Source organism: Vulpes lagopus, chromosome 3, assembly GCF_018345385.1.
Source record: "Vulpes lagopus strain Blue_001 chromosome 3, ASM1834538v1, whole genome shotgun sequence".
NCBI lineage: Eukaryota > Metazoa > Chordata > Mammalia > Carnivora > Canidae > Vulpes > Vulpes lagopus.
In genome coordinates, this window is record NC_054826.1 from 132,768,189 (window position 1) to 132,793,480 (window position 25,292).

The following is a 25,292-nucleotide window of genomic DNA, read 5'->3' on the forward strand; positions in this document are numbered from 1 at the left end:
ACATTTCTTTTACACAAATATGCACATTGAGCCCTGTGCTGGCATTGAAGATAGAGTTCTGCAAAGCCATCAAGCACCTCAGTAGTAACACCCCTTCTCTGAATTACATCAAACCAGTTGGGACTTGATGAAAGAATGTGAGGTATAAACCCCTTGAGGGCCTGTGAGTCACCATCTAGAAAGGCTCTTGAAAGGGTAAGAACATTTTATAGTTTGATCAATAGGAGTCTGAGAATAGGCTGCAGGGTAAAGACAAGTTGAGGATTAAAAACTTTTAGAAACTTGAAGAATTGAATTACTCTCCTAAGGAAGTTCCCAGGAGAAAAAGAGATGGAAAGAAAGACTTTTCATCATATCTCAAGCAGCAACCTTTCTGTTGGGTCAGAATTCAGCTAAAATAGATTTGATGGTCATCATCCCTTATGACTTAGTCTTAATGCAGAACTGTGACACTCCAAGTGTTTTTTAGGGACCCAAGTACCTGCTGCATAGTAGTTTTGGGTCCATATCAAGAGGAGGTTGAGGATGGTGTTGAAGACTTCAAAATTAGAGCAAGTTTTCCATAGACTTTTTTAATCGAAAGAAGTTCTTATTCTATTTTTCTGGCCAGAATGAGCTTTTACTTTGAAAATGTTTGAAGCAGTGTGGGTAGTGGGGTCTTCCTCTCTCCCACCACTGTTATTTTAATACCAGTTAACAAGCTGTTGCATTAATATGGTTATCAGAATTTAGATTTTGTTTGTAAAGGAGGCACTCAGTTCAATGCTAAGGATGCTAGACCAAGTATAAAAGTAATCACCAGAAGAGTCTGGATAAGAACTGCTAAGCTTAGAACAGATTCTAAGAGTTATTTCCAGTCCTTTGGGTTTTACCCTAGTCTTAGAAAACTTACAGAACCCTACCATGAGGTAGAAGTAAATAAAAGCTGAGACTTTCAAGAGCTACTCTTCAGGTGCTAGGCCCAGCATGAGAAGATCGGAGTGCGAACTTCTCCACACCAAGTGCATGGAGGAAATGTGCCTCTTTCTTGGGTGACAGGGTACCGGGTGGACATGGTAGCCATGAAGACAGGAAAAGGTAAGCCCTAAGTAAGGACTAATGTCCTGAGAGTTGGAGTCGCGTCCAGCACAAAGCTCCTTTTCCATTTTTCCTACTTGGGTTACACTGAAGAGGGCTTGTGTAGTTTTTAGTATATCTAATCAGAATTAGGAAGAAAGCTGGTTTGCTTGATGAGACATTAAAAAGAAAAAGCTGGAGCCAACAGGAAAGAGGCAAATGAGAGAGGGAGATTGGGTGAGGTGGTCAGCCCAGGCTAGATTGCTTCTGGCTTTATACTGGCCCCATGTATGCCTCGCTGGGACCTCTCACTCTCTTTATTTCTGTAATAGGTGCTCGCTCATGCAGGGGGCCAGCTAACTTTCATTTGAACCCTATGCAACAAGGATAGGAAGAGCCTGTCGTTGATCGTCTTCTGTTCCTACATCTTATTTTCTGGGTAAAGAGATGCAGGTGTCTGCCAGTTAGAGGACCACCTGTGATACCATCTTTTCCCTGGGAACTTCTTGAGGAGTAACCAGATGACCCTCATGGAGCATGGTGTGTCACCTGCTGCTGCCACATGGTTGATCATAGGTTTTGTACAAAGATATGAAACATTTAAAGCATACTATGAAAGACCTACTTGTAAGGACATAAAAACACTTCTATGCAAAGGGTCAGAAAAAAACATATAGCTTTTAAATTGAAATTAAGTTACATATTCATTTATGAATGCTGAACACAAAAGACCTGAGGTTTTTCCACTTTAGAGGACATCTAGTAGTCCAAGCTTTCCTCAGTCTCCTTGGATGGAAAACTTAAACTCTTCCCCCATTTGGTGCTTCTTGCAGTTTACTATTCTTAGCTCAGACTCTTTAATGCACCAGTAGGAGAAAAAAAAGTAGTTTAGGGCTATTCTGGAATATAGGTCTTTCTGGTCAAACCAGTGAAACAGGTATCACACCTGCCCTGTTAGGAAACTAAGCTCACCTAACCTGGGTTCTAAGTCTGGCCGTAGCATTCAGCCAAATGGTACTGACCTAGACCCTCTCCACAACACTGATCCTCTCGGGCCATTGTGCTTCTGAAACATTGCATATTTCTAAGTGAGGAGGAAAAGAGGTGAAGTAGCTTGCTGTCCAGGAACACTCCTTGGTAAAGGCAAAGGAATACTCCTTGGCCAGCCTCAGACCTGGCAAAGATGCCTTCAGAGAAGGCAGTCCTCTGTGAAAGCTAGGGTGATGGTATTTGAAACTGCCAGAGGAATGTGGACTTAACTTTTCTCCGGAAAGGTGACTTTTGGTCATGTGTCTTCCATTTTCATTAATCAGGAGTAGTCCTTTATAAAACAAAACAAAACAACCTTCTGTTCATGCCCCAGGCAGCTTCTTGTGCAAAACGATCTGTGTCAAGCCAGTCAGGTGTTCTGGCCAGAATTTTCCCCTTGAACTCTGGTTGTGGGACTTCTTGGATCCTCTTACAGAAGTTTACAAAGCTCTTGTTTAGGCCTGCGGTTCTTTCCTGACATTTCCCTCAGTGTCTTCTTTTCTCAGATCCTTCTTGAGAGGGTCATTTTGGATGGGAAAACCATAGGCATAGGCTCAAAACGTTGAGGTGTTTTCCTTCACAGTCTGGAAAAGCGTTACCACGTCAGGGGCTTCTGGGAATGGGAAAGGAGATCTCATCCACAGGTGCCCATGTGCAGCGTGTGCCTTTACTCTCAGAATGACCCTTTCCCCTTCTGCCACCGTAGTCACCTGCAGGTCTCAGGGCCCTTCTGTCACTGCTGGTCACTTTCAAGAACTGAAATGTGGTAAAGAGATTGTTGTTTCTGTTCACAGATGGAGAAACTAAGGTTGAAAGGGAAATTAGCATTGGAATCGAATCCTGTCACTTTTTATTTCCCTCTTTAAATCAAACTGTATTTCCCCCTGAATTAAAAACAATAGTTATAGCCACTTAATGGAAAAAATCCATATGCAATATTGTACAGTGTTAAATTCGCAATTGCTGTAGTCGGCGAAATACCTCTGTAACTTAATGTGTCTGGATTCTTAAAACTCGGTGTGTTGAAAGACAGGTTCCCACCTAGCTTTCTCTCATCCATGTAAATTTAGTGCAAGCCTCTGTTTTAAGGAGCTTTATGTGGTTGGACTGACATTGCTTAATCAACAATTGAAAAAGTTAAGCATAACCTAGAAGTCATTTAGAACTATGAGTCACTTTCCTGACAAGCCAATAAGGCGAGAGAACCTGGGTTGCAAAACAATTACTAGCCCAGCCTGAGGGACCCTGGAAATATATTACAAGTATCAGTTAGGGAAACAAAGCAGCAGTGTTTTTACCAAGCTGCAGAGAACAAGCTAAGGTTGCTAACCAAACAAAATAACTTTACACTGACAATGCCAATTTTTACATTTGTTTCAGAACAAGGGACGCTCAAACCACCGGAGGTAAGATTAACATTTAATTTTTTTTTTCATAACTTTTGCATTTCAGGTTGTTTGCTAACTTAAGCGGTCTGGGGCTTTTTAGAATGTTAAATGTGCCCCTTAAAATGGATAGAAACAGAACTAGAGTGAGCAACTAAGTGCTTGTGAATGCACAGGTTAAATCAGATGAATTTTCAATCACTGTCTGAAGATCTTAGGTAGAGGAAAAATGTGAATTTTTAAGAATGTGTGTGAACCGGAGCCTTTCAGAACGCTGGGTACTTATTCAGGTAAATTTCAAACATTGTAACAATGTGCAGCACTGGTTTGGGGATATTTTCCCCTAGTTTCCTGCAAAATTCTACAAACCCCTGGAGTTTATAAAACTTAATGCATCTTTATTCATTCCTTTGGAATGGTCCTGCTAGTACAAAAGGGAGATAGCCTTCATCCCAGGGAATTGGTAGACCTGTCCTTGTCATGAAACGTTGCATTGCTGCCCAACATTTGCTAGTCCTGAAAAGTTCTAACATTACTTGTCTAAGGATATGAATTCATATTTCTAGTAGTTTTCTATTTGAACACAAACATGATTTGTATCATATCTTATTGATCGAAGCAAGATCTGATGACATTTTCTTTTGGTTTAACACAGTCTAAGGTCTAATGGCTTAGAACCATCTGATCCTTGTCACCTCTCAGAATAAGCTATTTTTAAAGAAATACGAAAGAATGAAAAATTTGACAGATTTTAGACAACCATTGCCTTGGCCTTTAACCAAAAGTAGCAAGTTTCTCACCTGACCTCCCAAAAATAATATCACAGAGAAAATTAAAATATAAAATGCATGTAAAATATAAAATGCATGTGTATGTGATTGGTTATGTGAACCAAAAGTATCGTAACTTTAGAATTTCAGAGTGAAAGAATGACAACAAATTGTACAAAATTATATTAACATAATAATTATAGATCATTAAAAGTAATGAAATACTTTTTAATAGGCTGGCATTTATATAGTTGGTAAAAATAATGAAAAGTACAGTAAGACATCAAATAAGTAATCATTTCTGCTTCTCTTTTGCATAAGCATGTAATTTGCACACAGAGTATCAATAGTGATATGAAGATGCTCATAAGCACCTCTTTGGTGTTATCAGCTAACTGTATTTGAAAATCTAGAATCTAGAGCAAGGAGTTCAGGTTCTTCTGGGGCTAAAATAAATTAATGTAAAATTTCTTTTAGTGTTTAGTTGACAGGTAAGGTTTTTCACAAGGACTGTAAGGATGCCTATGAAGATCTTGGAAAGCAGCTTGCTTTCTCTTATCCTCATGCTATCCTTAGATTATTGACACAGTGTTCCTTTTAGAGGTCTGAACTTCTAAGTGTGACTTCACAAAAAATAGGAATTGTTTTTTTCCAAAGAGGATGATTTCACTTGTTTTTATTTTAATGTGAAGTGAGTGTATTTACAGAAGGTGTACTAACAAGACATGGTGAATAATTTTCACGCAATACTAAATATTCTCTCCAGGCTTTTTATCCTCTTAAAAAATTACATGGAAGCCTATTATGAAGTAAATTAACTTTCAGGTTGACTTTTTTTTAATGCAGTGTCAATGGTTGAGTGAATTGCCTAGCTTTGAATACAATAAGTGCAATTTTTATTTAAAGTGTGATTTTGCTAATAATCTTTATTTTGGATGCATAATTATAGTTGCTGCCCAAACCAGTTGGAAATCTTAGCTTGGTTTAAGGAGAAATGTAGCAAAAAGAACATTAAGAAGCATTATTTCACTATATACCTCCCCACCAGGACTGTGTGGAAGGCATTTTAACTCTCTGAGGCAGATGTTTGTATGATGCTCAGGACTTTTAACCAGAAGTAAACAATTTTCTCTGTGATCTGCTCTTCTTCCCACCTCTTGAAGATGCTCTTTTTCTCCATATACCAGTTTGTAATCCTGTCCTGTTCCCTTTTCAATATATATATGATTGTGACTTTTTTATTTTTAAGTTCACACTTCATTCTCAAGGTAGATAGTTTTCAGTAGCCACAACATCTATAGGCCTTCATGACCACACCTGGGATGTTCATCCCACGTTCCATTCTGAGTGGACCTTCAGAAGGTACCTCTAGCTGTAGGAAGTAAGGTTATCATTATGTATCTATTTAACACATATGTACTCTAAATCCATTCCTTAAAGGTTTTCTACCTTTATAACAGAGGAACCAAAGCCAGTTCCATAGCAAATGAACCTTTGCTGCTTTTGTTGGTGAAATCAACAGAGAATTAAAGTTAAGTTCTTCCAAGAGGCAAGAAGAGATTCTTGGATGATAAAAGTATTTCTTTAGAGAAAGACAAAGTAATAGGTAATGAAGCAAGAAATAATTCAAACGTTTCTTAAATTAGGTTAGTTGGTTGTCCCCTCCCCTGCCCCTTCAAGGTTGATCCGAGCAGATTGAGAAGGTTCTGAAAATCAGTTCTCCTGATCTCATGGGGCTGAACCTGGCAGCTCCCAGGGATTGCTCCCCTCTTTCTGCTGGGGACAAAAGCTCTGTCCTAGGCTTTTGACAATATAAGTGGGGGTGGGAGTGAGTTGGATGGAATATGACAGAATGACCGTTGAAATTAGCATTTTAAAATTTTAAATATACTCTGCTAAACATTTCAAAAATTTCGTATAATGTAAAATACTTTTTAAGTATAATGAATCTCCAGAGACATTTGGTCTAAATAGCTAATTATTTTTTTCCAGTGCAACAGATTATAATTCCACTGCCCATTCCTCCTATAGAAAAGTTCGTTTTCAGGGTCACTGATTTTCAGGAGGAAAAACCCAAACCATAAGCAGTAGGCCAATAACTTAGAAAAATCATTTGTAATTTGTATGCATTTAAATAGTCAAAATACCATAAAGATGATAATAATAATAAAAAATAGGCTGTCACTCAGTAATCCTTACTGGATGATAGGAACTGCTCCAGTCATTTCACAGAACTCATTTAATTCTCACCATAAACTCTGTGAAGTGGTGCTGTTCTTATCTCCATTTTATAGGTGAGAAAACTGAGGCAGAGATGTTAACTAACTTATTCACAATCAAATAGCAGGTCCCAAGTGACAAGGTCTGAATTTGAACTAAGGCAGTTTGATTCTAAAATCCATATTCTTAGTAATTATACCATGTTCTCCATTTTTTTTTCATATAGTGTGATATTAGTTTAAGGTGTACAATACAGTGACAAGTGGACTCATTAATCCCCATCACCTATTTCACTCACCCCATCCCCTGCTCCCCTCTGGAAACCACCAGTTTGTTCTCCATATTTAAGAGTCTGTTTTTTGTTTTTTGTTTGTATTCTTTTTTTCTTCATTTTTATTTTTTAAAATTCCATATGTGAGTGAAATCATATGATATTTGTCTTTCTCTGACTTATTTCACTTAGTATTGTACTTTCTAGGTCCATCTGTGTGTTTGCAAATTGTTCTCTATTTTAATCCTAACTTCAAGCTAATATATAGCATTGGTCTTGAACTCAAGTGCTCATTTTCACATTTTTAAGTCCATAAATTTTAAATGATACTAGTTTAGGGATTCTAGGAATAGGACCCAAAGGTTGAATTCCTTCCTTGTCTCTAAGCATTTTGATTGTAGAAGGTGTTAGAGCATAGAAAGACAGCTTCTACTGTACATTAAGAAGGTGAAGGGATGTGTAGGAAGTAAATAGCAACATGATATTCATCATTATATATTTTCCTGTTGAAAATATTGTCCATTGTGTTCTTTGTCCTTTATAGAGAGAGCTCTAAAGATATTGTAACATTTCAGATAGAAAAAAGAGTTTCTCTGAAAGCAGCTTTTATCCAAATTATCAGCTATGAATCTTTGACTGTCATGCTTCCCCTTTTTGTGCCTTGGCTGTCAAGAAGCCCAGAGTGACATTTTCTTCTCACTTTATAATGGCTCTCTTTATACTAGTTTTACCAGTACAGCTATCCATCCTGCTCTACATAGTTTAATGCTGATTTTAATGGTCATCTTTGGTTTTTACAAATCCACTTTGAAAATAGTTAGGTTAGGTTAAAAACAAAAACTTGAAAAATTTCTCTAGTTGCTTTCACCTTGAGAATCCTGAACATCTGCCTGATGGGCTTCGAGGCCATTGTGAAAGCTGTCAGACCCTATTTCACCCATTTAACTTGTGAATGAAAACAGTAGGAAGAGCCCTAAGAAAAATACGTGGCTAATGTGTGCTTAACAAAGCTACATGTTCTCTGAATGAAACCCAAGTCCCCTCCACACATGGGCACAAACCCCAACACACATAGGGAGAAAATTGCTTTTGTGAAAAATCTAAATTATATGGTGGTTATAGACTCAGCATTTCATCCCGTTGTATAATAAAACATGATAATCAAGTCCTATTTTTTTTTATTTTTTTTTTATTTTTATTTATTTATGATAGTCACAGAGAGAGAGAGAGAGAGAGAGGCAGAGACACAGGCAGAGGGAGAAGCAGGCTCCATGCACCGGGAGCCCGACGTGGGATTCGATCCCGGGTCTCCAGGATCGCGCCCCGGGCCAAAGGCAGGCGCCAAACCGCTGCGCCACCCAGGGATCCCCTCAAGTCCTATTAATTAGTGAGATTACTATAGTTATTAGGTAGGAACAAATTTAATTCCATGTGAAATTGAACACATGATGCATTTTCAAACATTTAAAATTTCCTTTGTTTCGCATCTTATTTTATAGTTTTTGTAATGCACAATTTTTCTTAAGGCTTTCCTTTCTGTGATAAGAATTCACTTTCATGGTTCACAAGCTGCATGCCTGTTTTGTTTTTTCAAGGACTGAGATGCAAGTGACCATAATTAAAACACTATTCTCATTTAAGAGTTTGGTGAAGTCAAGTCTTCAGATCTCCGTTGTGAGGTTCTCCAGGGTCTGACCTGTCAGCCCTCAGAAATAGCTGACTTAAGAGTTTTGGAGATTACATGTCTTTGCTGGGAGCATTTTCTAACCAAGAATAGCTGCTTCGGCTTTGTTCTCATAATTCGTATAGTCATTACAACTTTCAAAAAAAAAAGTTTTTTTGAGTCATAATACCCAGAGATGGTAAAAGATGTTTCTTTTCTATGATGTAACATCAACATCAAATACAAGGGGAAGGCTTATTAGAGAAGCAGAAAAATTAAATTATAAAAACTGTAGAACCACATGTTTTGATCAAATTTAGTTATACTTTAAAATGGAAAATGGAACATTGGCCTTCCAAAGTATCACGTATTAATACAATTTAATAATGTGAAATCTTTGTTTTGCTTTGTTTTATCTCTCTGCACAGAAACGGACCAATGGACTCCGAAGAAACCCCAGACAGGTGGATCCAGGTGTGTTTCTGATTATATGTTTATAATCGTGACTTCAGTTAAGCGATTATGAAAGTATATGGGACTTGCTTTAGAAATCAGACAGATTGTTGGCCTTTGTTCCTGGCAGTTTGGTATGTGATGTGTGACCAGGAGGCGCCGGTCTAATGCGTAAATCATTTACCTGACGATGCTTCCTGGGACAGGCTCACATGATGAGTAACCACCAGTACCACACTCTTTCAAGAACCAGCAGTTGAGCTGGTTACTTTCTTACTGAAACAGCCGCAGGCTGCTGGGTTAATGCTAATATATCCTTCCCCCACCTTCTCGCTCCCAAATACGGAAAGAAAATCAACAAGCTGGTACTTAAAAATTAACTTTTCGAAGGAGGTGGAGGGAGCTCATAAACTAGACAATCTTGACACCCTCCTCATTTGGGAAAATAGTTTTCTTCATCCTTTATCTGTACTATTTTAAAGTTCGAAGAATGAATTTAAGGACTTTGTGAACATGTATCTTCCTTCGGGACCAATTATTTGTCTGCAGAGAGCATTCAGTTATTTTCTATTTAACATCATGAGATTTGCCCTGTCATTATTTTAGTATAATTATTTTTCATCCATTAAGTAATGCCTTCCACAGTTTAATTATCAAAGATTTGTTATGTATATGGTCATATTGTGGGTAAAGGGTATACATAGGTAAAGGACTCCAAATATATGAACTTGATAATAAATCAGGTAAGGCATGAAGTAACCCTGCTGGAAAATAATCTGGATTATGTGTTTTTTTTTTTTCTCATCATAAACAGTGTTCACCTAGTTGTAAAATTGAGCTTTCAAAGCATTATAGCTTTTAACTGAAACCACACCCATGGTAGCCATGCCAGTTTATGAGCTGTTTGAAAAGATTTATAGGAGCTTTGTTGCCTCTGGCTAGAAATTGCCTCACTTATGTTCTGAGATCTGTTTAAATCTTCTAACTACAGAACAGAATTGAGCCCATTTAAAAAAATAGGGGTTCTGGTTTATTTTAATAGTTCGAACTTTCCCAACACAATACCTTTTACAGAGGATTCTGCAATAATATTTAGAAGTGACTTCTATTTAGTGGGAGTATATGACTGTCAGCATACTTTTTTTCTTATTCTGTGTGTCGTATTTTTATTTCAGAAAATGATCTTTTACAAATAAGTATTTTCTCTTTCTTTTATGGGCATTTTCATTTAATCCATTCTCTTCTGGGGAAATGCATTTCCATAGTGTGTCAGTAGGAACACATTTGACAAGTAACAATTTGCTTTATAGCCAGAATTTTTAGGAGCCCTTAGATTATTTAAAGAGAGATGTAGTGAATTCACAGATTGTAAGTATAACAAAGTGGACCAGTAATATGATAGTTTATCCTCAAGTTAATGGCTCTGTATAGGTACAACTGTTCTGATATTCTTAATTGTCCAAAGATTTTAGAACTTCATGTTCCTATATGTTATGTTTGTAAGAGAAAAACAAACACACACACACACACACACACCCCTACACACACATAAATATTGTATATCATATAGTCTTACATTAGGTATGGTAGTTATATATGAGCGTTTTCTCACTTCTCCACATGTGGAAAAAAAAAACAAAAACAAATAGTTGATGATCTTGCCTGTTGTAGATGCTAATGTGGTAACAGCTGTTTCTCCCTGACAGTGTCTTTTGATGTTAGACTTGAATTATGTGTTGAGAGTTGGTTGTCTTTTGGATCTTTGCTTCTTTCAGTTGGCACATTGCAAAGCTTTTTTGTTCAAAGTTAACCCTTGCTTGATCACTGCCCTGTGCTGAGTTGGTCCTGATGTGACTATCACTTAGCATATTTTCACAGGTTTTACATTCATTCCAAGATGCTTAAATAAGAAATCAGCAAAATTGAGGCTTCCTCAGCAAGGGACAAACTGCTTCCAAGGGGCGTTATTGCTGTTAGTGCTTTTACCATGGAAATTTCTTTAATATTTTCTAGCTAATTTAGTTGATATCTCCAAGTGCTAACACACTGCTTCCTTGTGTCTCACTTAGGGTGGTTTGTAGAAAAAAAAAAAAAAAAAAGATTAACTGTAAACTTTTTTTGGAAAGGAGCTTTATGCATAGTTTTGTGGGTAGTAGGTGCCTAATAAGTACTTGTTAAGGGAATTAATGAATAGCTGTATGCATTTTCTGCATGCATTGGCTCTTTGCTTTTTAAATTGCTCCTCCTGACAAAGTGGTAGATGTGGTAATGGAGCACTGATTAATCTAGTGGTAAGAAAGATGCATGTCTCTGAGACACATTGCCTGGGCTGGGGATCCAACTTAAGTGCTTATTTGCCGTTGACCTGTGGTAATTTCCTTCTCTCTTTTTGCTGTAATTTCCTCATTAAAAGGACGCTAACAATAGTACCTACCTTATGAAGTTGTTGAGAGCATTACATGAGTTAATAGGTATGAAGCGCTTATAACAACATCAAGTATGCAGTGAATGCAAAGGACTGGCAATTATTTTAATAATTATTTTATGGTAGATCACTGAACTTAATAGGGGACATTTAGTCATGTGTAGAAGAATCAATAATATTTGCCAGTATGACTTTGTGAACAGACCCAGAATTTTATGTTGACTTTCCGTTGAAGCTAGAAGTTACATAATTATAGTTGTTTTCAGATGCAGTTATTCCCTGCTTATCTAATTTAGGCCTCCATGATGTTTTGCCTATTTTTAAGAAGAGAAGCAATCGACAGTGGTAGGGTTAAGTGTTTTTTGGTGACATTAGAATAATATTTGTGATTGCATTAAAGAAACAAAGCCTCCCAAGTTGAAAACATATATTGTGGGGTTCTATTCAAACAAGAAAAACATGTGAACTGTAGGTTTGCATTGTGTCTTTTTAGCACATTTAAAACATTCACTCTTGGGGTGCCTGGGTGGTGGCTCACTCATTTAATTTAAGTACCTAGCTCTTGACCTCTGCTCAGGTCTTGATCTCAGGGTCATAAGTTCAAACTCCATGCTATTAAAAAAAAAAATTCAGTCTTTATTAATAATTGTGGTTAATCTTTATAGAAAATATTTAGAAATGGCTTTGCAGTTTATTTTTTCTTGTCTATTGTGTGCTAAGAAATTTATCAATTTATGATCTTGACTACTTTTTATAAATATAGTAATGTGTTAGATGCAAATTCTGGTAGCTCTTTTGGGTATCTTAAATATAGCAGAGTACTTTCATCAGTTTGTACTTTTCTTCCTAAGACAGATGTTGATTTCAGGAAAATAACACGTGTAAGAGGCAGATCAATTATTTCAGGAACATGGAGGTGCTAGGCCTTTTTCAAGAACATGAGATCATAAATCTGAAAATCTGAGAACTGGTGTAATATTTATCACCTGAAGTGGCACTCAAGGTCAAAGTTACCAATTAAATTTTAATACTGAGCTTTAAAAACTTCCCTCTACATATAAAATATAAAGATTTATTTTAGTTTGCATGTGGCAAATCTGTACACCAGGACATGTATTCTTTTGATCACGCCCGTGTTTTTGTCTTAAATTTGTGTACCTCATAACCTCTTGCATTTAAGTCCACAGCCACTAGCTTTTAAAAAATTCAGGCCATTGTTCTGTGCCGTGATGCCTAAAGGTAAGATGGAGTAGATGGCAAATACTTAGGTAGCTCATTTTCTTTCTGATCTTAAGTTACCCATGTGATTCGTGATAACCTTGAATAGTAAATGAACAGATAATGGTTAAATGATAAAAGAGTTTTCTGAGAGCTCTTGTTTTTCATATGCTTATTGTAACTTTTGATTACAAAGAGAAACACGTGGCTTGGAAACATTGTCTTTCTTACTCATGAGGGAGATGTCCTACAGTTTCTTAGCAGAGACACCTTCAAAGATGGTCACTTTCTCTTTCAGGTGGATAGGATTGATGTGTAATGCCATTCCTATTTATTCTTGGATGAAGAAAGGAATTCAAGAAATGAAAGATTTCTTTCATTACCAGCTTCGTATACCACAATAAGCACCAGCAATATCATTAATTATAAAACATGGCCCTTTTTGAAAAGGAATTTATATTCTGCCTAAAGAAGGAGTAGACACAGGCACAAAGTCTTAATTGCATAAATGCATGTAATGGATATACATATGAAAATATTTTAATATTATATTACTATTTTATATACTGACTCACTATGCTATGGCATAGTGTCGTAAACACAGAGAATAGTCTGATAAACATATAAAAAATCTAATTATGTAGTACGTGCATAAAGCAAATGGAATTGGAAGAGAGAAACACATGTGTGCTTATACTGCTTTTAGGCTGGATTGTCTGTATATATTTTTATTTATGTAAATAGAAATTTTGTTATGCTGGTTTATTGTATTGTGTCACAATTTAATACAGTTTTCCCTAATGTTTTAATTTCAAACAATTGATGAATTCATTCCAAATCTGAACAGAATTGTTGATTTCTTTTAGATTTGCTTCTAAACATAATGTCAATTTGCTCAGTAGAGAAATTTTACATTTTTAAGTTTCTAAATACAACACATTGATGAGAAAAATAGCCCAGTATTTTAAAAATCACTGATCTAAAAATAAATTTTTTAAATACATTTTTTCCCTTTTTTATGGGGAAGACAAATGTATATTCTGGAAAGCTTAGTAAATGAGCTTTTGTCTGTAATAAATAATAAAGTATCCATAGATTATGATATTTCCATATTAATCAGTCAGACCTACTTCTGTCTTTTCTGTCACCCCTAAAACTAATTTCTCATCAAATATAAATACTAATATAAATATTGGGAGCATAATTGTAAATGTGTAAAAATATATTTCACATTGAAAGAACGAACTTGAAAAAACTGGGACAATAGAACCCAGTGATTAAGATTCATTGCACAGAAATGAGAAATCCAAGCTGAGAATGAGTGCTAGGAGCCTGCTCTGGTTTTTAAAATAGTTGATTTGTTCTCAAGCTTCTATTAAATTATAGACGATAAGACTAGTTTAGCACCAAGGCAATCGATCCCCTTGTAGTTATTTTCAGGACTACCTTTCTCATTCCCTTTACACTGATGACACATTTCTGAAATGTACATCATAGTCCCGTGCTCACATCTTTTTTTGGTTTGGGAAGATTTATTTTTTCCTTCAGAATCTCTTGCCAAGCTTACAAAGGGTCACTATTGCTGTCATCTGGCAGGTTTGTCCACACCTTGCTAAGCCACTTTTTGCCACTGCTCAGTACCTCCAGCATAGGAACCAGGGCAAGGCAGATATTTGAAGATCTATACAGGGATGCATTTGGTGGGAAACAGTATCCATAATGTGATTACTGAAATAAAACACTTAGAATATTATATCTAGAACCTACCTCTGGATCATTTATGCACTTCTAACTTAAAATTTCTGTTATTATAGTAATAATATAAGTAATGTATTAAATATTTAGAAAAATATTCTGAAAAGGAGTTCTCAAACCTGGTGAGCTGTTTTTAACATTTATCACTGAATAAAACACTCCTTACTTGGCAAGTCAAGAATGGCCTGGGCTTCCTTTGCTCTATCTATGGCCCTGGTAATTAAATATTACATTTCAGAAGAAAAAAGAATATGCTATATAAGGGTAAGTACACAAAAGAACTTCAGAATTTTTTGGGGTGTCATTGTCCTCCACCAACCAAGTGACCATGTTCCAGAGCTTTAGTCTGAAGGTAAATGAAAGGAACCAGTTGAATCAAAACTATTGCCTACAAATAGTATATAGTAATTCTAAATAAAAATAGGAAGAATGATTCACAAGTTAATTAGAGTAGTGGGGGCAGCCTGGGTGGCTCAGAGATTTAGTGCCACCTTGAGCCCAGGGCCTGATCCTGGAGACCCAGGATCGAGTCCCACATTGGCCTCCCTGCAGGAAGCCTGCTTCTCCCTCTGCCTGTGTCTCTGCCTCCCTCTCTCTCTTTCTGTGTGTGTCTCTCATGAATAAATAAATAAAATCTTAAAAAAAAAAATAGAGTAGTGGAGGTCACTTTGTGGAATTGTTATCAAAATGACTCATTTGGCAATGACTCATACTAGCAATTGTATCTTTCAGTATATTCAAATCAAGCTTACTTTAAAATTTTTAATTTGAATGAAAAGAAGAGCTTATGTTAGCTACTTAATTTTTTTTAGTTAGCTAGGTAATTTTTTTGAGATTCATTCTTTTCTATATAGATCCTAGAAATGTATGGAAGCTTACCCCTCCTTGAGAAACTTGGAATTTTGTTGGGGAGATTAGACATGCAAAAATAACATGTCCAGCAGCAATACTGTGCAGTGTATGATGAACCACCAAAATGTGTGGTGTAGGTTATAAATGGTGTAGTTGACCCAGGCAAATGAAGGAGAATTCACATGGACTACAGGACACAGGACAAGGAGACAAAATATGTGAGAAGCACATCAGTGAAAGTAAATTTACATTGAACTGTAGATGTTTTAAAGTTATCAGTCTTACTAGGTTTGGGTCAGCTCAGCTCATTAGCACTCAGTATGCTTTTGTCAAGTGACATAAAACCATTTCAAATTAGGAAAACAAGTGAAAGAAAAAAAGATGATTTCCATATGAAATTTGTTTTCATAAGAAAAAAGGGCTATGTTTGCAAAGAATGGGGGAGAGGAATAGAAGGTTAGTTTGAGCAGGCCTTAGTATCCAGGCAAACCTTGTTTTATTGCACTTTGCTTTATTGGTCTTCCCAGATACTGTGTTTTTTATAAGTTGACCATTTGTCGCAACCCTGTGTTGAGCAATTCTAGCGACACAATTTTTACAACAGCATGTGCTCACTTTGTGTCTCTGAAACACATATTGGTAATTCTTAAAATATTTAAAATTTTCCGGGGATCCCTGGGTGGTGCAGCGGTTTGGCGCCTGCCTTTGGCCCAGGGCGCGATCTTGGAGACCCGGGATCGAATCCCACATCGGGCTCCTGGTGCATGGAGCCTGCTTCTCCCTCTGCCTATGTCTCTGTCTCTCTCTCTCTCTGTGACTATCATAAAAAAAAAAATTAAAAAAAAAATAAAATAAAATAAATTAAAAAAAATAAAAAAAATACCTATTAAAAAAAAATAAAATTTTCCCATTATTCTTATATTTGTGGTGGTGATCTGTTAGCAGTGATCTTTGATGTCATTATTATAGTTATTTTGGGGTACTACAGACCATGATCCTATAAGACAGCAAACTTAATTGATAAATGTTGTGTCTGTTTCTGTCTGCTCCACTGACCAGTTGTTTCTCCATCGCTCTCTCTCCCTCCCTCCCTCCCCCTCTCCCTGGGTGTCCCTTTTCTCTGAGACACAACAGTATGGAAATTAGGCCAATTAATGACCCTGTGGTGGCTTCTGAGTGTGCAAGTGAAAGGAATACTTGCATGTCTCTCACTTCAAATCAAAAGCTAGAACTAATTAAGATAATATTGGAAGGTGTGTCAAAAACCCAGATAGGCCTCTTGTGCTAGTTAGACAAGTTGTGAATGCAAAGGAAAAGTTCTTGTAGGAAATTAAAAGTGCTACTCCAGTGAACCCCTGAAAGATAAAACTGTGAAATGGTCTTATTGCTGATATGGATAAAGTTTTAGTGGTCTGGCTAGAAGATCAAACCAGCCACAATGTTCCCTAATCCAGAACAAGGCCCTGACTCTCTAATTCTATGAAGGCCAGGAGAGCTGAATAAGCTATGGAAGAAAAGTTGGAAGCCAACAGAAGTTCACAAGTTTTAAGAAAGAAGTCCTTTCCATAATATTAAACTGAAAGGTGAAGTAGAAAGTGCTGATGTAGAAGCTGCAGCAAATTATCTAGAAGATCTAGCTAAGATAGTTAATGAAAGTGGATACAATAGACAAGTTTTCAATGTAGATGGACAAAGTCTTCTGTTGGAAGAAGATGCCATCTAGGGCTTTCATAACTACAGAGGAAAAGTCAGTGCCTCGCTTCAGAGTTTGAAAGGACAGGCTGATTTGTTAGGAGAGAAGGCAGCTGATTAGTTTAAATGGAAACCAGTGCTCATTTGCCATTCCAAAAATTCTAGAACCCTTGGGAATTAGGCTAAATCAACTCTGTCTGTGCTCTATAGAATAGCAAAGCCTGAATGATAGCACATCTGTTTTACAACATGGTTTACTGGGTATTTTAAGCCAACTGTTGAGACTTACTGCTCAGAAAAAAGTATCCCTTTCGTATTACTGCTCATTGATAGTGTACTTGGTCACCCAAGAGTTCTAATGGAGATGTGCAGCAAGATTAATGTTGTTTTCATGCCTGCCAACACAACATCCATTCTGCAGCTCATAGATCAAGGAGTCATTTTGAGTTTTAAGCCTATTTAAGAAGTACATGGATAGTGATAGTGATTCCTCTGAAGGATCTGGGCAAAGTAAATTGAAAACCTTCTGGAAAGGAATCACCATTCTAGATGCTATTAAGAACCTTCATGAGTCATAGGAAGAGGTCAAAATATCAACAGACATTTGGAAGGAGTTTAATCAAGCCCTCATGGCTGACTTTGAGGGATTCCAGACTTCAGTGGAGGAAGTAACTGCAGATATGGTAGAAGTAGCAAAAGAGCTAGAATTAGAAGAGGAGCCTAAAGATGGGACTGATTTGCTGCAATCATGGTGAAATATGAATAGATGAAGAGTTGCTTCTTAAAGAAACTGATTTCTTGAGATTGACTCTATTCCTGGTGAAGATACATGAAGATTGTTGAAATGGTAACAAAGAATTTAGAATATCACATAAACTTAGTTGATAAAGCAGTAGTAGAAGGGTTTGAGAAGATGGACTCCAGTTTTGAAAGAAGTTGCTGTAGGTAAAATGCTATCAAACAGCATCACTAGCTACAGAGAAATTGTTTGTGAAAGGAAGAATCAATTGATGTGGCAAACTGCATTGTTGTCTTAGTTGAGGAAATTGCCACAGCCCTTCCACCCTTCAGCAGCTACCGAGTGAGCAGCCATCAACATTGAGGCAAGACCCTCCCCACCAGCAAAAAGATTATGATTTGCTGAGAGCTCAGATGATGGTTAGCATTATTTAGCAATAAAATATTTTAAAATTAAGATATGTAGATTTGTGTAGACATATGCTATTGCATATTTAATAGACTCCACAGTGTAGTATAAACATAACTTTTATATGCATTGGGAAGCCAGAAATTCATTGGACTCTATTGCAATATTTGCTTTATTGTGGTGGTCACTCACAGCAATGTTTTTAGTCATCAGAGGCAGCCCTACGCATTGGGTTAGACCCGGAGCCCTGCAGTAGGCTCCTGTCCTGCATCTCTACTTACTAGTTGTACAACCTTAGGCAAGTCAACCTGTTTTATCCTATCTAAAGTGGGGCCATTAGCAGCAGACCTCCTACTGTCACTGTGAAGATTCTATTAGATAATAGATAAAGCATTTATTTATTTTTTATTTTTTAAAGCATTTATTAATGGGGCTTAGCACATATCTGTAAATGATGGAGGTGGTGATGGTTATAACTAATACTTACACACTCCTGTATACATTTCCATTGAGGCCTAACAAGTTTCCATGAATTTAAGCAGCTTAAAACAGCACACTTCATTTCATCAGGGTTTCTGTGAGTCAGAAATCTGGGCATAAGTTAGCTGTGTCCACTGCTTCGTGATTTCTCACAAGACCTCAAGATGTTAGACAGTGCTGTGTCTCATCTGAAGGATCAGTTGGAAAAGATCCACTTCCCAGCTTGCTTACATACTTGTTGGCAGGATTCCATTCCTTTTTGGCTATTGAGTTAGGCCCTCAAATTCCTAGCTCACTTTTGGCCAGATGTGAGGCTGTCCTCAGTTCTTAGCCACATGGACCTCTCCATCATGGCTGTTTACTTCATCAAAATGTGCAAACCAAGAAGGCGATAGAGTCTCCTAGCAAGATGGACATTCCAATCTTCCATAACAGCAATCATGGAAGTAACATCCCATCCCCTATTTATTGGCTAGAGGCAAATCACAGGTCCTGCCTACATTCAGAGGGGGATTAACAAGTGTGTGAACACCAGGAGATATTATTCAGGTTCAGTAGGGATCATTGGGTTCCATCTTAGACTCTGTCTGCCACAACCTCTGAGATACTATTTCTCAGTGGTGGCAGCCTCAGCTCTGAGAGGTTTAAGTAATTCACCCAAGGTCACAGAGCACCTGGCTGGTACCAGGACTTAATTGCAGTGTTTGGCTCCAGAGACCTCGCTCTTATAGAGATCTTCTGTGTCCCCTACTTATGCCAACTTTTGCACAGAGGAGAGCTTATTTCCTGGAGTTCAGCTGTACAGTACAGTGCAAAATTAGCAGTGTGATCGGGTCTGTTTTGCAGAGTTCATTAGTGACTGCTGTTACAAAGCAGATTTATGGGTGATTTTATTTTATGCATTGTTAATTTTGAAAATGTTAATCTGAAATTGCTACAGTATTTCAATTAATTTGGATGATTAAAACTTAGCACCAGAAGAATCTCTAGCAGAAGATAAGGCAGCTAATTAGAGGTTCTGAAACAAACAACTGTAGACACTGGCACTGAAACATGCTGGGTGGAACTCACTCTGCTTAACAGTTTTGAAATGGAAAGAATAATTTCTGGCAGTCTCAATATTAAACTTGAGCACAGTTGACTTTTTTTAAAAAGCCATTTTAAGGAGTTAATTATTTAAATGAATGTAGAACTTTTCAGTATCATGCATTTCTGGAAAACTGCCATTACATTATTTTGGAGTATTGTCTTTTGGATAATTGTAGTTGATGACAGAAATACAATAGGCATTTGTTGCCAAGGTGTTTTCCATGTCATGTATGATATTTCCTGGTTTTTACATATGTTTCAATTTTTTTTCCTGCATTTAAAGGTGAGACAGCATGACTTTAAAAAAAGAACACTGATCTTCATAGAGTTTTGCATTTCGAAGACTTAGTTCTCAAAATTTCAGAAAATATAGGGAAGTATAGAAAAGTTTCCTAGACAAATTGCCTATAATTCTGTCACTCAGATAATCACCTTTATGTTGTTATTTTGTTGTACCTTTCTCCTAGTACTTTTTTTTTTGTGGCCATAAATGGCCTATATTTCCAATTCAATATTCTGCTTTTATCACTTAACTTTGTCTCATGAGCATATTTGTTTATTCGCTTATTCATTCAACCACTTGATAAGTATGCAGGCACAATGTTAAATTTACAAGGATGAATAAGAGGTGTTTTCTCTAATGCAGCCAAAAAAAGTGTCATGGAGCCAAAGGTAAGATTTGAGATCAGGGTAATACAGGGGCTATGCTTAAAGGGGGCACATATTTTAGGTATGTGGACATCCAAAAATGATGTCTAAACTGAAAGGATATGAATAGGGGATTGGCAGACTATGAATGAGACAGGAAGGCTGCAGGATGAAGCAACAGTTCCAGCAAAGGCACTGGGTTGGAAAAAAGTATAGAAGGGCTTGGGTTTGAGAGAGAGAGCTGTGTATGATGAGCAGAGTGAGCCTTTCAACTAGTGGATATAGTCTTCTGAGACTGGTTTAAAAGATCGTGCTAGCCATACTGTGAAGGGTATAATGAATCATTACATAGTCTTAAAAAAATATCAGGTGGTTTTAGTTATTCCTTGTTGGACAATAGTCTTTTTAATTTCATTATTATAAATACTATTTGAAGATCTTCATGAATATATTTGTTCAAATGGCTGATTATTATTTAAGAATGGAGTCATAAAAGTAGAACTTCTGGATCAAGACTTATGAATTATTGCACCCAGAATATATATATTTCCAAATTGTCTTTTAGAAGTTTTACGTTGAATGATCTCCCCACCATTTCTGACATACAAGACCACCTCTTACCCTATGCAGGAATAGGATATTACTATTTATATAAGAGTAGTTCATATCCTAGTATGAACTTCATTATTAGTGATATAGATCCTTTTTAATGTTTATTGGCTATCTGTATTGTTCTGTGAATTATCTGTTTATACCTTATCCATTTTTCTATTCAGGATATATTGCTTTTGTAAATTATTTGTAGGATTCTATCTGTCTTTATTAATGACATCAATCTTATATATTTATCCAAAAATTTTTCCAGTTTATTTGCTTCTATATAAAGTTTTGCATTTCCATGTGGTTAAAATTATTGATACTTAACGGACTTTTTTTTTATACTTATGGACTTATTTTTGCTGCTTTTGTGCTCAGAAAGTTCTCCCCTTCTGAATTCTGTTAAATACTTCTAGTCTTATTGTTTAATTCATGTAGCATTTAACCCATCCATTTAACCTATTTTTATTTAAGCAACAGATGAAATTTCTGTGGGCGGTTCCAAAATGAACATCAAAATATTTTAAGGATTTATAGTAGTAGACAAAATTTAAATTTACCTGTTCTGTATGTTGTTTAGCAACCATATTACATTGTTTACTTTTCATTTTGTGCTTTATCATATAGATGTCTGGCTCAAATAATAAGTTATCTTGTGAAAAATATGTCACAATACATTCTCTGTCTAGATAGTAAGGGGATAGATAGTATGTGAAACAAATACAAGTAGGTAATACTGAGATAATCAGGCTTTTTTGTTTTTAAACTATGACAAACTCGGGTGACCTCTCCCCATCCTTTCTGGGAGCAGGAGGAAAAAAATATTTTGTGTTTTGTTTGAGTTCAGAGTATCTGCCACCTAACATTGCTCTCTTTTCCCTTGTAAATATACGTCCTTCTTAGTTTTACAGATCTCTTGTCATATTAACTTACACAGCTGCTCCTTGGCCTGAGACTATGCTTATTATTTTAAAAGTCTTTTAGTTTTCATAATTTTTCCTAAAGTAATGAAAAATTCAACTTCTACTGTATTTGAAAGATACTGTAAATATTCCTCATTTTAAAACAGTGTGGAAATTCTCTATTTTAGAACTCTAATTTAGAAAGTTTTATATGTTGACATGAAAACATTAAGGTGTTTAAGAAATAGTCTTTCTTGAGGAATCCAGCTGTAACCAAATAGAGTAACGACTTTGGTTTCCTACCTGACATATTGCTTCTGATGATTTATTCAGGGAACATGCATCTGGATGTCCAGATACCAACAATTTTGCTTGTAATTTCCTACTCTTTTTAAATGGCCCAAAGGAATCATGTGATGCCTTCAAGTCAGGACAGAACTTTCCTTTTTGGGATGGAGAATTCTTAGTGCAGTTTGTTTGGGGCACATTGGCAGATTAAATGGATGAGAATAAAAATATTGATGTATTTCTCCATTACCACCCCCTGTTATATTGTTGATATTATAGCTTTTAACTCCTAAAGGAAGAAACTTGCCATTTAAAAAATGTAATGCTGTGCTTTGGGGATCCCATTTTTAAAAAGTTAAATATCTTCCATTTAAATCCAAGCAGTATCCAAGAACAGAATCTGGCCAATGGTTTTGAAAATATGAAATGGCACCACCTTCTTGGAATCTCAGAATGTTCAAGGATGTTTTTTTCTAGCAAAACAGGAAGAAATTGGAAAAAAGCATATGGACTCGCGTTGAGCATATGAGATATTTTCAACTTGAATCGGCACTTTACTCATATTTGTAGTGTGACTTAAAATTAATTTTGGTGAAGCATTTAGATTTGAGAAAGAGGGAAAAAAATCTCTATCTGGAACTAAATCAATCAACATTTGTGGCATCTCATTAATCACTGCCTTATGTAACCACTTTTCCCACCTAAAGAGAAGCTACTGGGATGAGAAAAGTTTATGATACTAATGCCAAGTGCAGATCTTCCCTCTCCAAAAAGGAGTTCATTAATCATCATCGAAGCACAAGAACAAACATACTTCTTGTCTCTTGCCAATTTTTTTTCAATAACATTTCTGAAAGGCAAAAAAAAAAAAAAACAAAAAAAACCTCATCTTCCTATTTTTTATCTTTATTTGAAAGGATTTTAATTTGGCTGTTATTTAATTTATGATGATGTTATGTAAATGTAACATGCCCTGAGAGTGCGCATTCATGGTATGTAGCAATATAGGGTATTGATTGAGTTCAGACCCCTGAATCAGGGAAATCTGGATGCAGATTGCTGGCTTTCTTACCTTCCTGCCTATGTGGTTACCCTAACATGTAAAACTCTGACGCCTCAGTGCTTGACACAGGGTAATTGGCCAATAAGTGGCAGTGACAGAAATTCTTACTCTCACTAGTAGGAAGGGGCCAGAAGTTTGAGAACATGGCTTTTAATCCAGACTTCTGTGTAAATCTTTGGGCGAGTTAATAGCTTCAGTTTTCTCATCTGTAGTGGAAATAGTCACCTTACCTACAGCACAGGATTACCTATAGCACCAAAGAGATAGTGCCCTGATCAAGATAGAAAATATCCTAGTCATGATGTACAAACCCATATAATACAATAAAAATTAAAAATAAGTGCCAAGTTGTAAAATCTTCATATTTTGCCATATATCTTAGCCTCACAGTGTTAAGAGTTATGTGCTTGATTAGGAGTTTTTGATGGAATTTTAGGGTCAGCCATGCAATTATTACATGCTCTATATAGTTTTTTTAATAAATTTACCATTTACTGGAAATTTTACTGCTCCTTTTTTGTAACTTAACTGTGTCTTTACATGTGTTTTCCTGTCTCCAAATTTTAAAATATTCCTACAAATCAGAAAAATCAATGAATATTACAACACTTAAGCCAATAGATGAAAGCAATGCCAATCAAAAATTAAAAAAAAAAAAGGAATCATAGGCTGCATGTGAGAAAACAGATGCATAAATTCAAACAATCATAAATAGGAAAAAAAAATCCTGATGTGCAAGTAAAGGTGGCTTCTCTCAGCTTTGTTCTGCTTTGTTTATGTAGTCTGTTGGCTACGAAGTATTAGTGATAAGAAAGGGTCTCTGGTGAAATTTTCAGGTGCCTTGGAAAAGTGTTGATTTTTTTACTTGTCCTTACTAGAAGACATGCCCTTTCTTGTTCATTTCTTTGGCCCCAGTTAAAAGCATCATTAAAAACCAAAAGAAAAACAAAAAGTTCTAAAGCTGTTGCTGAAGATGCAGTTGTGAGGCTTTGGAAGATCACAGGAGACAGGCTAAGGTAGTGTCCATCAACAAAGCAGGTACTTCTTTTTGTCCTCCCTAAATCAGTAAAGGATAAAGAGGAGATCATATGGACATGTAGCAAGGCTTGGTTCATTTTTAAAGTCAAAACAGTTGGGAAAGAAGAGTTTGAACAGAGTAGAACAGCAGGAGGTTTCTGTAAAGGTGAAGTAGAATTAAAGGGTAGGCAAGAATTATTTTGTCTTCAGTTTTAAAGAACACTGGCCTAACCCATCTGTCTCTTTCCTGTGTTGTTCTTGACCTTCTTATCAGCTCTTGACTTTCTCTGTTGGGACTTTTCCTTGCATAGTCAGCATGGACTCCATCAGAGATCTTGAGCCTCACACCCTTATTGCAAAACAGTTGAGATTTCAACAAAACTTGTTCTGCTAAGAGCTTGGGAACTAACTGTTACAGGATGCTTCTGTAATAAGACACTGGCCACTAAATTCAGTGTACTGTGTACGAGTCCCATTGTAGGATTCACTTAAAAACATCACCCAAAGTTAATATTAAGTCTTAGAAATTCCTGCTGAATTGTTTACATTTCTTTGGCAATAAATCTTTTCTTTAAAAAAGATTATGGGCAGCCCTAGTGGTGCAGTGGTTTAGTGCCGCCTGCAGCCCAGGGTGTGATCCTGGAGACCCGGGATCGAGTCCCACATCGGGCTCCCTGCATGGGGCCTGCTTCTCCCTCTGCCTGTGTCTCTGCCTCTCTGTCTCTCGCTCTGTGTCTCTCATGAATAAATAAAAAATTTAAAAATCTTTAAAAAAAATAAAAAAGATTATATTTATTTATTCATGAGAGAAATAGAGAGGCAGAGACGCACACAGGGAGAAGCAGGTTCCATGCAGGGAGCCCGATGTGGGACTCAATCTTGAGACTGGGATCACACCCTGAGCCAAAGGCAGACGCTCAACCACTGAGCCAGCGAGGCATCCAAACAATAAATCTTTTCTAGAATTGTTACTTTATTCCTTTCCAATCTGCACATAGACCCCTGGACCTTGCTCTAAGTTTTTCCTTCTCTCACTACAATGAGGGAAAAGGTGATGGTTTTCTTATCCATCATGCTACAAGTTTCATTGTGTGCTACAACTTTAAATTCTTAGATGTGATTTATAGGTTCATCGGCACGTTGGTGAAGTAACCATGGGATGAATGTTAGAGTGTTATTTATTCATATACCAGAACTTTTGTATACTTTATTTTTAATTCTCAGAACAAAACATGTGGAGGAGATACTGTGCTTGTTTTACAGATGAGGAAG

At 36.6% G+C, this 25,292-nt stretch overlaps 1 protein-coding gene across 2 annotated transcripts in view; it reads left to right on the plus strand.

The window, feature by feature from the left end:
* Positions 1-25,292, plus strand: part of VAV3 (vav guanine nucleotide exchange factor 3) — a 359,756-nt gene that overhangs the window by 239,092 nt on the left and 95,372 nt on the right. For both annotated transcript variants that reach the window (XM_041747830.1, XM_041747829.1), the window contains exons 18-19: positions 3,466-3,491; positions 8,823-8,868. In XM_041747830.1, the coding sequence (XP_041603764.1) occupies positions 3,466-3,491; positions 8,823-8,868 (72 nt within the window). The remainder of the gene's footprint in view (positions 1-3,465; positions 3,492-8,822; positions 8,869-25,292) is intronic.